General features: G+C 36.3%; 1 protein-coding gene across 5 annotated transcripts in view; it reads right to left on the reverse strand.

Moving 5' to 3' along the window:
* Positions 1–14010, reverse strand: part of Atp9b (ATPase phospholipid transporting 9B (putative)) — a 256120-nt gene that overhangs the window by 168885 nt on the left and 73225 nt on the right. For 4 of the 5 annotated variants that reach the window (XM_071602594.1, XM_071602593.1, XM_027935319.2 and 1 more), the window contains exon 7: positions 5004–5055. The exons of the other annotated variant lie outside the window; for it this stretch is intronic. In XM_071602594.1, coding sequence (XP_071458695.1) covers positions 5004–5055 — 52 coding nt within the window. The remainder of the gene's footprint in view (positions 1–5003; positions 5056–14010) is intronic. 5 annotated transcript variants of the gene reach the window in all.

Consider the following 14010-nt stretch of genomic DNA (forward strand, 5'->3'; position numbering starts at 1 on the left):
GACCAGCTCATGGATCTAGCAGCTCTGAAAGAAATGGGCCACAGTATATGCCCAACAAAAGAGAAATAGACATTGACTTCACATTTCTAATACCAGAGCCCTGGTCATTAAACTTAATTTTTAAATCATTTATATGACTTAATGACTCTGCATGAAATTTTTAAGCTGGAGGCAAGATGAATAGCACTACAGAGATAATGCAGATGAGGAGAGTGTCATTTACCTACCCTCGTCCAACTAACAAGGGATAGCTGGGGTACTGTAATATGTCCTGAACATTTCAATTATAATGTCATCAACTTAGGACACAAGTGAAAAAGATATTGGCATTTATAAGAGATTGATGAAAATTAGTTTTAAAGCATTAATTTCTCTTAATACCACTAAAAGAACTGTGTGCACCCAGGAGATATTTGATCTGAATTAAGAAACTGATGAAGCAATTGATTGATTGGAATTTAAGCCATCAGTCACCAGATCCATCAACAGCTTCATTTACATTCTAAACAATCCACTCACAGCTCAATAGAATACTCCGTATTAATACACAGTCAATGTGATGCCATGAACAGACTCACCAAGCTGTATTGACAAGCACCCAGCTGCTGTTGTCCAAGCTTGAACACACTGTTATATCTAGGACTTCTGTATTGACTAAGGTTTAAAGACTTTAATTACAGTAAATAATATACAGGTTTTTTTTTTTTTTTATGTTGGTGCATTATAGTCATACATAAGACTAGCCTTCATTTTAACATATTCAAAAATGTATATAAAATGCGTAGATCCATTTCAATCCCCAGGACTTCCCCCTTTCCCTCCCATTCTTCCTCCTTTGATCCCCTTCCTCTTTTCTACTGGTCTTCCTTCTATTTATTTATTGCTTTTTAAACACTGAATTATAGTTAAACATAAAAGTAGTTCTGCGACATACTCACACATGCCACAGCATAATTTGGTCAATTTCATTCTGCAGTTCCTCCCCTTTCCCATTCCTCCCTTCTTCTCAATTCCCTTCCTCTACCCCACTATTCTCACTTCTGTTTTCATTAGATATTTTATATATATATATATATATATATATATATATATATATATATATATATATTCATTCTTTATTTCTCTCTAGGAAAAACACTTGACTCTTAACTTTCTGAGTCTGGCTTATTTCACTTAGCATGACATTCTCCCCATTTCAACCATTTACCAGGAAATGACATATAATTTCATTCTTCTTTGTGGCTGAGTAGAACTCTGTCGTGTTTATGTTTATACCACATTTTCTTTATCCATTTGTCTGCTGACAGGCATTTGGGCTCGTTCCATAACATGGCAATTGTGAACTGTGCTGCTATAAACATTGGTATGCATTTATCACTATAGTTTGCTGATTCTTACCTCTTTTGGATAAAATACAAGGAATGGGACAGCTAGGTTATATGGTGGTTCCACTCCTAGTCTTTTGAGAAATTTCCATATTGCTTTCCAAAGTGGTTGTGCTGATTTGCCATCATGCTCAACATATGCTTTAACAAGGAAGAGAATATGGAAGGAACTGTCAGTCTGAGGGCCCCAATGCTCCTGGTGATATTGAAGGTGAAGTCATAGGCTGAGAGTGAGTGTGCAGGTGGTGAAGGCAAACTGAAGCAGAGACAAGAAAACTCCTTTCAAGATGATGTGTGGGCAGTCAGGAAGAATGTCTTGAGGTTCACAGAGCTGTGTGTCTCCTCTGCCACCAGATGTGGGAGAAGAAGAACTCGAGGGCCAGAGAAGCAGGGTAATGCAGGGTAATGGGGCAAAGAGGGTGTGTGGGAATAGCAACAGTAGTTTCACAGGAAGGTATATTTGTTAATACGCTTTAACATATAAGTTGTACTTTAAATGAGTCCACCTAACTGTATATAAATTTTCCTGAATAAAGCTAATTATATTTAAAAAGCAAAGATTAACAGAATAGAAGAAAAAAAAATCAAGATTCAACTATACACTGTCTACAAGAGACACACTTTAGACTAATTCAAAGACACAGAAGGCTAAAGATAATAGGAAACAATATAAACAGTAAGCAATAGAGAGCAGGCATCTCCAGGACACATTAAAGTGATCAAAGGGCCAATCCATCCAGCAGACAGCTATGTGTAACCCAAACAACAGTCACAAATACATAAAGGAGAAATAGAAACAACAGCAAAAATACCTGCAAGCTACACCACTTTACTTTCCACCATGAACAGAATAACTAGATAGAAGACAATAAGATGTGACCAATGCTGCAGACCCACCAGAACTGACAAACACCCACCCACTGGACATGCCACATCTCAGTGACAAAACACAGATCCTGCTCTAGAGCACAGGGGCTCGCTTCAGAACACAGATCTGGGTGAATCTGCCTGAGGCCACAGAGTGTGTTCTCCAACCACAACAGAATGAAACCAGAAATCAGTGATGGTAGGAAATTTAGAAAAATCCACAAATACCTGGAAACTAAACATCATCATCATCAAACAATGGGTTAAAGAAGAAATCACAAGCAAAATTTAAAAATGCTATTGAGAGCATGAAAATGAAAACACAACATACCAAACTTTTTGGGATGCAGCAACAGCAGCATTTGGGTGGAAATGGAATTTTAATGCCTATACTATAAAGACCTCATCTAACTTTCCACCTTAAGAAACTAGAAGTACAAAAGAAAACAGAACCCAAAATGAATGGAAGGAAGTAATAAAGACACTGAAATAAGAAACAGAGAGTACCTGAAAAAAATTATTGAAACCCAAAGTTAGTTCTTTGGAAAGATCAACAAAATCAACAAACCTTTAGCTGGAGTGACTAAGAAAAAGAGGAGCATCACATTATTAAAATCAAGAACAAAGGAGAGGACACCACTACCATCACTGAGGAAATAAAAAGTATTACAAGGGAATACTAAGAACAGTATGCTAACAAATTAGATGGATACAATGCACAAATTCCTAAAAAGACATGAACTGCCAAAACTAACTCAAGAAACAATCTGAAAAGGCTTCTAACAAGAAAATTAGTTTAAAAAAAAAAAAAACCTCAAAATAAAATCCAGTCCCAGATGACTGCATGGGTGACTTTTACCAAACATTAATGAAGAATTCAATAATAATTCTTCATAAACTTCCAAAAAAGTTGAAGAGGAAAGAACACTTCCTAACTCACTCAAAGGCCAGTACTATACTACCTTGATAGCAAAGATATAAGGAAAAACAAAACAAACAATCAATATATCCTTTATGAACACAGAGGCATAAATCCTTAACAAAACACTTGCAATCAAAAATCCAGCAGCACAGGCTTATGTGCTGAGACTGAGAGGTATCTGTTCTGGCATGTGTACACAGCCAAGGAGATGGGTCTCCCAGGGGCCTCACCAACAGAGTTCCCTCACCATCTGGCAGGCTGCTCTATGCAACAGAGCACTGCACCAAATATGCCCTGTGATGAAGGAAGCCTATCACTGTGTTGCTGCAACACTGAGGTAGCTTCACTGCACTCCAGGGAATGACTAGAAATACTTGGAAATGGAGCACTTTATACTCCAATGCTACCCAATGATAGTTTCAAAATACACATGCAAAAACTCTAAAAGCAAATCACACTACTTGTGAAGAAAAAGAGAAGTCTTCCAAAACAGAGATCAAGAAGACAACACACTAAGGAACAACAGCTATGGTAAAGAACAAACCAGCAACTGCAGTGCTTCACAATAGAGATTTATGCCTCCCTCCAACAGAATCCATTTGGCAATGGAAGGGGAGAAGCTTTATTCCAAAAGCAGTCATTCAGGAAGCCACGCTGATGAAAGTTCTGTGCCTTCAACCAGCAGTTTCCAAGGCTGCCATTGAGCTAGAAAGGAAACAGTAGACACATCGCAAAGTACGTGAAAGACTTTCAGCTCCTACTCTCCAGGACAGAGCCCAGAGGCACGGATCCACTTCACTGGACAGGATAAACTATAAGCCCAGCTGTTTCCAAGAGATGCAGAGTACCTTACCAATGTCTGCCCCAGTTAGGAACCTAAGAACTCACATTAAATAACACATGATAAAGTAAAGAACCGAATTCATAAGCCACTTAATTCTAAGGTTAACTCCTCTGCTGATGACAGCCTTCTTTGACAAGGTGAATAACTACCAACTCTATAGCTGGCCCAAAAAAAAAAAAAAAAAAAGTATTCACACTAGAAATAATACATGCTAAGCACACAAACAAATGACAATATGCTGAGCTTCCTACAAAATCATGGTTGACGTACTCAACGAGTTTGAGAAATGGGCAGAGAGAAGCTCTGGACAGTCGTTGACTAACTGCCCTCAGTCCACAAAGCTAGGTCACACAATCAGGAACTGACTAGAGACTCAGATGAAGAATTAACAGATTTCCAACATGGCCTCTCCAGTCAACCACATGAGGCTTCCCTCCCCTTACTCTTTCCACTTTTTACTTATTCAAAGTTCAGGCCATCTAAATATTGTTTTTCCTGTGAAGAGTAAGGCAATTCACCTAGACAGCACTCTCACATAACCCTAACAGCTCTTGTCACCACTATAGGACCTATACAATAGGATTACTACTGATGGTCATTGTATGTATGGACTCCTATGGATTTTATTCTCTCTGCAAGCAACAATTAATGCCTGGTATGAAGGAAGTGGTAAGTAAATAACTATTTGCTGAATCAATGAATAAAATTGCAAACACAAAACAGCAATCAAGTTTTGAGCAATGACATCATTTAATTAATTATATCTGAATATGAAAGGAAGAAAAACTAATTAAGGTACACAGGTTGTGACAGGATTATTTAAGCCACCTTTGTAAATATCAAGAACTAAAGATTATTAGAAACTAATAAATTCAAAATATTATCAGGGAAATTTTTATAGGCATAAACTTAACTCTTACTTCTTAAAATAACAATTAAACTGCCAAAATACTGAATCAACAACAGTGCAAAAAAATAAAAATACCTGCTTTCTCTGAAGTTCTAAGAAATACCATGTCTGATGGAATTCTTTGATTCTGCAAAGAATAATAAAAAAAAATAATTACCTATATGAAGCTTTACAAATTACATTATTCCATTCCAAAGTAAAACAGCTAACTACAATTAATGTCATCATTAAAATTATGTTGAAATAACTAATATGTTATTCGTTATTTTAATACATCATCCAGAGAGGTAAATGGCATTTAGCAATGACTTACAAAATGCTTTGTGTCGGAAAAGTGTTAAATATTGCCATTTTCACGGCTTCTGTTGAACCTTAACTCACACAACAGCTACTGCCTTATAAAAATTCATCCTTTCCATTAGATGAAAAGGCCCTACGGAGTGAGGGCAGTGACTGTCCAATATCTAACACATAACAGCACATCATTAAAATACAGTGAATTAATAAATGCGTGACTAAGCAAACAAAATCTCACAAAATAGAGGAGCTCTTCTTTATGACAGAAAAGGAACTCAAAGATATATGGCACATAAAAATTTTTACTAGTCACAGTTCAAACATTTACTCATCATTATAATCATTTTATCAATTGGAAACCCTAATGGGAGGGGAAAATCAAGCTAAAAAAATATGTACTTAAAATAAGAATATTTCACATAATTTTCTAAATATGTGTACTTTTCCATATGACAAAGAAATGGCCTAGTCAATAAGTAGTAGTAAAAACAAATACTAAGTTATTAAGGCTGAAATATTATGCTGGATACTGCTATTCTTTCTAACACTACAAAGAAGCATGACCAGTAGATCTCTAAAGGACAAAGATATCTAAAGGTCAAAGAAGGAATCACAGTAGACATTAGAAAATATTGTAAACCGAAAAGATAATAAAAATTTGACAAGAAAGTGAGTACAACAGCCAAAGTCAGAAAGACGTCAAGAGGAAAATCACATAAATCAATGCATACAAAAGAACAGAAAAGAGGCTTGATGTCATCAATTTTGGAGCTTGAAAGCAGGGGAAAAAAATAGCCAATAAATTCCAAAGAAACCACATGGATGTAAATGCATGTAACAGCAAAACTTAATGACACAGAGAAAAACATGTACTGTTATGATTTGGGTCATAAATGTCCCCTAAAGCTTGTGTGTTAAAGACTTGGATCCCAGCAGGGTGGTGCTATTGGGAGGTGATAGACACTTGGAAGTGTGGCATAGTTCAGGAGTAACGTCCTTGGGGGCATGCCCTTGAAGGCCATATCTTGTCCCTAGCCCTTTCCTCTACATACAGGTGTGCTCTCTTCCCCTGTCTTTCAGCTTCCGAGCCATCATGAGATTAGCAGTTTTGCTCCACCAAAAAGCTCCCCACCATGCTGTTCCACTTCACTTCAAGCCCATAGCCTGGATCCAAGCAACTATGGGCTGAAATCTCTAAAACTATGAGACCTAACAAATCTTTCCTTCTTTGTTTTTCTTATGTATTCTGTCATAGCAATGGAAAGCTGACTAACACACACACACAAATAAATAGATACATGGATATATACCAGTAACAAACAGCAAGAAACTAAGTAATATTAAACATGTCCATTCCAGTAATAAAAAAAATCAATATTAGAATAAACTAATAAAAGATGCTCAAGACCTCTAATGAAAAATATAAAACATTACTAGAGAAATTAAACTTAAAATGTATCCTGCTCAGAAATTACAATGTAATTGCAAAGTTGTCAAATGCCCATAAATTGAAACATACAATCAACATACATACAAACAAAATCTTAGTTGATTTTTACCCCCCTCTATTTTGGTGGGAACTGATAAGGGTTTCTCTCAGCTATACAGGGAGCTGCTAATGCCAAGAATAACCAAGAAGAGAGTGAGGACTGACTCTACAACTTAATGACACTAGAAATAAAACTGGACCAACTAATACAAGATAGCATTTCACCAAGGTAATTATGCCCATGCAAAACTGGGAAATCCAGAGATGAGCACACATAGATTTATAGGGTGACACTACAGACCAACAAAAAAAAAAAAAAAATGGGTCTTTCCAATAAAAAGTACTGAGAAAACTGGATGCCCAAAGGGGAGGTGCAGGAATGATACCTGACCTCTATGCCACACTATAATTTTAAATGTAAAAGTAAACCCAGCAAAATCTCTAAACGATAATCCAGAATTTATTTTCTTTCTCTGCTTAATTGTCTTGTCACTCATTAAATATTATAATAGTGTTTTATGACTTTTTTGTAGGAATTTTTTATTTTATTTTATTGGTACTGGGAAATGAACCCAGAGGCACTTTTCCATTGAGCTACATCCTCAGCTCCTTCTTTATTTTTTATGTTAAAACAGGGTCTCGTTAAGCGGCTGAGGATCTTCGTAAGTTGCCCAGGCTGTCCCTGAACTAGTGATTCTCCTGTCTTAGCCTCCCCAAGCATTAGGATTACAGTATGTGCTCATCACCACCAGAAATTTTTTTTTTTTAAAAAAAGAACTAAGCATAAATGAGAAGATTAATAAAGTATAATTCATTAAAATTAACAACTTCTGCCCACCAGGAAGGAAGAAAGAAGATACGTACAGCATATATAACAACACTGATTCACAATACACAAAGGCCTACACACTGACCAGAAAGAAGGGCTAATTAAGGGAAAACAAAACTGCAAGATATCTTCAAGGTCTATTTACTAATAGACCTGCAGACCTGCAGAACCATATGAAAAGATACCCAACTGACTAGACTTCAGACAAACGCACACTAGGATCACAACTACAACACTCACATCAGAAATGTAAATTAAAACAGCTGGCAATGCAAGTGCTGGCAAGCGGGAAGTCACTGCTGATGAGAGCACAAATGGATATGCCACTGTGCACAGAACACACTCATACCCAACACCCACTGCACTCCTGGGTACATATGCAACATCCATGTGTGCATGTACATGTCAGGAGACAGTTCAACAACACAGATGTATCTACCACTCCTGAGGGCAAACCTCAGAAGCAAACCAAATACACATTAATTGTGGAATGAATAACGGGCACCTGTCCAAGCACATGACCTCACTTTTTTTTTTTTTTTTTTTAGTACTGGGGATTGAATCAAGGGGTGCTTAACCACTGAACCACACACATCCTGCCTGCTCCCCACCGTGTTTTTGAGACAGGGTCTCACTAAGTTGCTTAGGGCCTCAATAAGTTGCTGAGGCTGGCTTTGAACTTGTGATCCTCCTGCCTCAGCGGGATTACAGGCATGTACCATATCTGGCCTCATTGAATTTTTGAAGCATCCTTATCAAGAATCAACAAATTAACCATAAATTTCAACCTTTACTCCTAGATTCTCAACTTCAAAAACAGACTAGTATATGCTGTATAAACTACTGGAACTTTGAAATGAGTATGCAGAACTTGTTCAACTTTTCTCAAAATTGTTTTCCATGGAATTCTAGAGATCAGCTTGGACAGTATGGGTCTACAGATCAGTTTGGAAAGTACTGACATTTTCACAACATCACCATTTGTATCTATCAGTATGAGATGTCTACATTTACTTAGGTCTTCTTTAACATGTTTAAAAAATGTTTTGAATTTTCAAACTACAAGGTTTTTATTTCTTTTGATAAATTTATTCTTAAGCATTTTATTCATTTTAATACTACCATAAATGAATTTTTTTCTTAATTTCACTTCAGGCCATTACTCTTCATTCTCTAAACCCGTCTTATTTTCCAAGGAGTCATACATGAACTAGATGATTTCCAGTTGTTTTTAGATAGTATTTGTTTATTTTCCTCCCCTTAAAACCATGACCAGTCTGAAAGGAGCACCTTGTTTTTCCTTAGCATGCTTCCCCATGGTGTTGACACACAACAGTATGTCTGCCCAGTCAAATCTGTTCACAACTTCAGGACTGTTTCCAATTAGGAACTATTATGGAAAATGGAGATGTAAACTTTCCAAAACAGGATGCTGTATCGACATAAATTATAATCTCTCTCTGTGTAAAGGTATTTAGAAGTTTGACTATTGGCCATATGATTGTAGCACATTTGTTTTATTTTTAAATAAAAAATAATCTCACTCTGTGTAAAGGTATTTAGAAGTTTGACTATTGGCCATATGATCGTAGCACATTTGTTTTATTTTTAAATAAACATATTTCAAACACTGAAAGAAAATGGGTTCCAAAGAAGAATCGTGAATCCAGCGAAATTAAGCTTCAGGATGGAAGATGAAATTAAAACCTTCCACGATAAACAAAAGTTAAAAGAATTTGCAGCTAGAAAACCAGCTCTTCAAAACATCCTTGGCAAAACATTACAGGAAGAGGAAATGAAAAATAACAATGAAAACCAACAGCGGGAGATAGTACAGTAAAGGAAAAAAATAATCAAAGAGGAAAAATAAATGTTAAGTAACATAAATAAACAAATATGGCTGGAAGTACAAACCATATCTCAATAGTAACCCTAAATGTTAATGGCTTAAACTCACCAATCAAGAGACACAGACTAGTAGAATGGATCAAAAAAAAAAAAGATCCAACAATATGCTGCCTACAGGAGACGCATCTGATAGGAAAAGACATACATAGACTGAAGGTGAAGGGTTGGGAAAAATCATACCATTCACATGGACCTCGGAAGCAAGCAGGAGTGTCCATACTCATATCAAATAAAACAGACTTCAAGCCAAAGTTAATCAAAAGGGATAAAGAAGGACTGCTCACGGGAACCATACACCAACAAGACATAAAAATCATAAATATATATGCCCCAAACAATGGTGCAGCTACGTTCATCAAACAAACTCTCCTCAAGTTCAAGAGTCAAATAGACCACAATACAATAATTATGGGAGACTTCACACCTCTCTCACCACTGGACAGATCTTCCAAACAAAAGTTGAATAAAGATAAACTATAGAACTCAATAATACAATTAATAACCTAGACTTAAATGACATATATAGAATATACCACCCAACATCAAGAGGTTACACTTTTTTCTCAGCAGCACATGGATCCTTCTCAAAAATAGACCATATATTATGTCACAGGGCAATTCTTAGAAATTATAAAGGAGTAGAGATAATACCATGCATCCTATCTGATCATAAAAGAATGAAACTGGAAATCAACAATAAAAGAAGGAAGGAAAAATCCTATATCACTTGGAGAACAGACAATATGTTACTGAATGATCAATGGGTTACAGAAGACATCAAGGAGGAAATTTAAAAATTCTTAGAGATAAATGAAAACACAGACACAACATATCAGAATCTATTGTACACAATGAAAGCAGTTCATTCCTTAAAAAAAGAAAAAACCAACAAATAAATGATCTCACACTTCATCTCAAAACCCTAGAAAAAGAAGAGCAAAACAACAGCAAAAGTAGTAGAAGGCAACAAATAATTAAAATCAGAGCTAAAATCAATGAAATCGAAACAAAAGAAACAATTGAAAACATTGACAAAACTAAAAGTTGGTTCTTTGAAAAAATAAATAAGATCAACAGACCCTTAGTCATTCTAACGAAGATAAGAAGAGACAGAACTCAAATTACTAGCATATGAAAAAGGCAATATCACAACAGACACTACAGAAATACAGAAGATAATTAGAAATTATTTTGAATCCTTATACTCCAATAAAATAGAATATAGTGAAGACATCGATATTTTCTTAAGTCATAAGATCTGCCCAGATTGAGTCAGGAGGATATACACAACCTAAACAGACCAATATCAATTGAGGAAATAGAAGAAGCCATCAAAAACTACCAACTAAGAAAAGCCCAGGACCAGATGGGTATACAGCAGAGTTTTACAAAACCTTTAAAGAAGAACTAATACCAATACTTTTCAAGCTATTTCAGGAAATAGAAAAAGAGGAAGAACTTCCAAATTCATTCTACGAGGCCAACATCACCCTGATTCCTAAACCAGACAAAGACACTTCAAAGAAAGAAAACTACAGACCAATATCTCTAATGAATATAGATGCAAAAATCCTCAATAAAATTCTGGCAAATTGGATACAGAAACATATCAAAAAGATCGTGCATCATGATCAAGTAGGATTCATCCCTGGGATGCAAGGCTGGTTCAATATATGAAAATCAATAAATGTTATTCACCACATCAATAGACTTAAAGATAAGAACCATATGATCATCTCGATAGATGCAGAAAAAGCATTCGACAAAGTACAGCATCCCTTTATGTTCAAAACTCTAGAAAAACTAAGGATAACAGGAACATACCTCAACATTGTAAAAGCTATCTATGCTAAGCCTCAGGCTAGCATCATTCTAAACGGAGAAAAATTGAAGGCATTCCCTCTAAAATCTGGAATAAGACAGGGATGCCCTCTCTCACCATTTCTGTTCAACGTAGTTCTCGAAACACTGGCCAGAGCAATTAGACGAAGAAATTAAAGGCATAAAGATAGGAAAAGAAGAACTTAAATTATCACTATATGCGGATGACATGATCCTATACCTAGCAGACCCAAAAGGTTCTACCAAGAAACTTCTAGAGCTAGTAAATGAATTCAGGAAAGTGGCAGGATATAAAATCAACACGCATAAATCAAAGGCATTCCTGTATATCAGTGACAAATCTTCTGAAATGGTAATGAGAACAACCACCCCATACACAATAGCCTCAAAAAAAAAATAAAATACTTGGAAATCAACCTAACAAAAGAGGTGAAAGAACTATACAACGAAAACTACAGAAACCTAAAAAGAGAAATAGAAGAAGACCTTAGAAGGTGGAAAGATATACCTTGTTCATGGATAGGCAGAACTAATATCATTAAAATGGCCATATTACCAAAAGTACTCTATAGGTTTAATGCAATGCCAATCAAAATCCCAACGGCATTCCTCGCAGAAATAGAAAAAGCAATCATGAAATTCATCTGGAAAAATAAAAGACCCAGAATAGCAAAAGCAATTCTAAACAGGAAGAGTGAAACTGACAGTATAGCGATACCAGATTTTAAACTATACTACAAAGCAATAGTAACAAAAACGGCATGGTACTGGTACCAAAACAGGCAGGTAGACCAATGGTACAGAACAGAGGACACAGAGACCAATCCACAAAATTAGAACTACATTATATTAGACAAAGGTGCCAAAACCATGTAATGGAGAAAGGACAGCATCTTCAACAAATGGTGCTGGGAGAACTGGAAATCCAAATGCAAAAAAATGAAATTGAATACCTTTCTCTCACCTTGCACAAAAGTTAACTCAAAATGGATCAAGGAGCTAGGAATCAAACCAGAAACTTTGCGTCTAATAGAAGAAAAAGTTGGCCCTAATATCCATCTCGTGGGGTCGGGCTCCAAATTCCTTAATAGGACACCTATAGCACAAGAGTTAAAATCAAGAATCAAGAAATGGGACATACTCAAACTAAAAAGTTTTTTCTCAGCAAGAGAAACAATAAGAGAGGTAAATAGGGAGCCTACATCCTGGGAACAAATATTTACCCCTCACACTTCAGATAGAGCTCTAATCTCCAGAGTATACAAACAACTCAAAAAATTAAACAACAAGAAAACAAGTAACCCAATCAACAAACGGGCCAAGGACCTGAACAGACACTTCTCAGAGGAGGACATATAATCAATCAACAAATACATGAAAAAATGCTCACCATCTCTAGCAATCAGAGAAATGCAAATTAAAACCACTCTAAGATACCATCTCACTCCAGTAAGAATGGCAGCCATTATGAAGTCAAACAATAACAAGTGCTGGTGAGGATGTGGGGGAAAAGGTACACTTGTACATTGCTGGTGGGACTGCAAATTAGTTCAGCCAATTTGGAAAGCAGTTTGGAGATTCCTTGGAAAGCTGGGAATGGAACCACCATTTGACCCAGCTATTCCCCTTCTTGGACTATACCCAAAAGATCTAAAAAGAGCATACAACAGGGACACAGCTACATCAATGTTCATATCAGCACAATTCACAATAGCTAAACTGTGGAACCACCCCAAATGCCCTTCAATAGATGAATGGATAAAAAAAAAAAAAATGTGGCATTTATACACAATGGAATATTACTCAGCACTAAAAAACAACAAAATCATGGCATTTGCAGGGAAATGGATGGCCTTAGAGCAGATTTATGCTAAGTGAAGCTAGCCAATCCCTAAAAAACAAATGCAGAATGTCTTCTTTGATATAAGGGGCGCAACTCAAAACAGAGCAGGGAGGAAGAGCATGAGACGAAGATTACCATTAAATAGGGACGAGAGGTGCTTGGGAATGGGAGAGAGAAGGGGAATTGCACGGAAGATGGTAGGAGACCCTCACTGTTATGCAAAATTACATATAAGATGGTGTGAAGGGGAAGAAAAGAGAGAGAGAGAAACGTGTCACAGAAGATTGGGTAGAAAGAGGGGAGGGGAGGGGAGGGGAGGGGGGATAGGAAGGGCAGCACAATATAACAGACACTAATATGGCCCTATGTGTAAACGTGGCTGTATAACCAATGTGATCCTGCAATCTGTACACGTGGAAAACTAAGATTAAGGTTACGTACCCCATTTGAATCAAATGTATGATATGTCAAGATCATTGTAATGTTCTGAGCAACTAATAAAAAAATTTAAAAAAAAAAAAATAAAACAGTCAACAACTTTTCAGAGTTATTGTACCATTTGGCATTCCCACAAAAAAAATGCATGTGACCCACTTTCTTCTCACTGTTGCCAGCATTTGGCAGTGTCACCACCTGTTAATTTTAGTCATTCTCATATATGTGTATTGATGGTTTACTGGTTTAATTTTTATTTCCTGACGGCTACTCATGTTGAATTTCATGTGCTTATTTTCTGTCTGTAACTATTTGACAAAATGTCTCTTTAAATTTTCTAACTTGAATTTTTTTACTGTTGAGTTTTGAGAGTTTTCATATATTCCAGATACAAATCTTTGTCAGATATGTGGCTTACAAGTTTTTCCTCCTGGTACAC

Source organism: Marmota flaviventris, chromosome 16 (genome assembly GCF_047511675.1).
Source record: "Marmota flaviventris isolate mMarFla1 chromosome 16, mMarFla1.hap1, whole genome shotgun sequence".
NCBI classification, from domain to species: domain Eukaryota; kingdom Metazoa; phylum Chordata; class Mammalia; order Rodentia; family Sciuridae; genus Marmota; species Marmota flaviventris.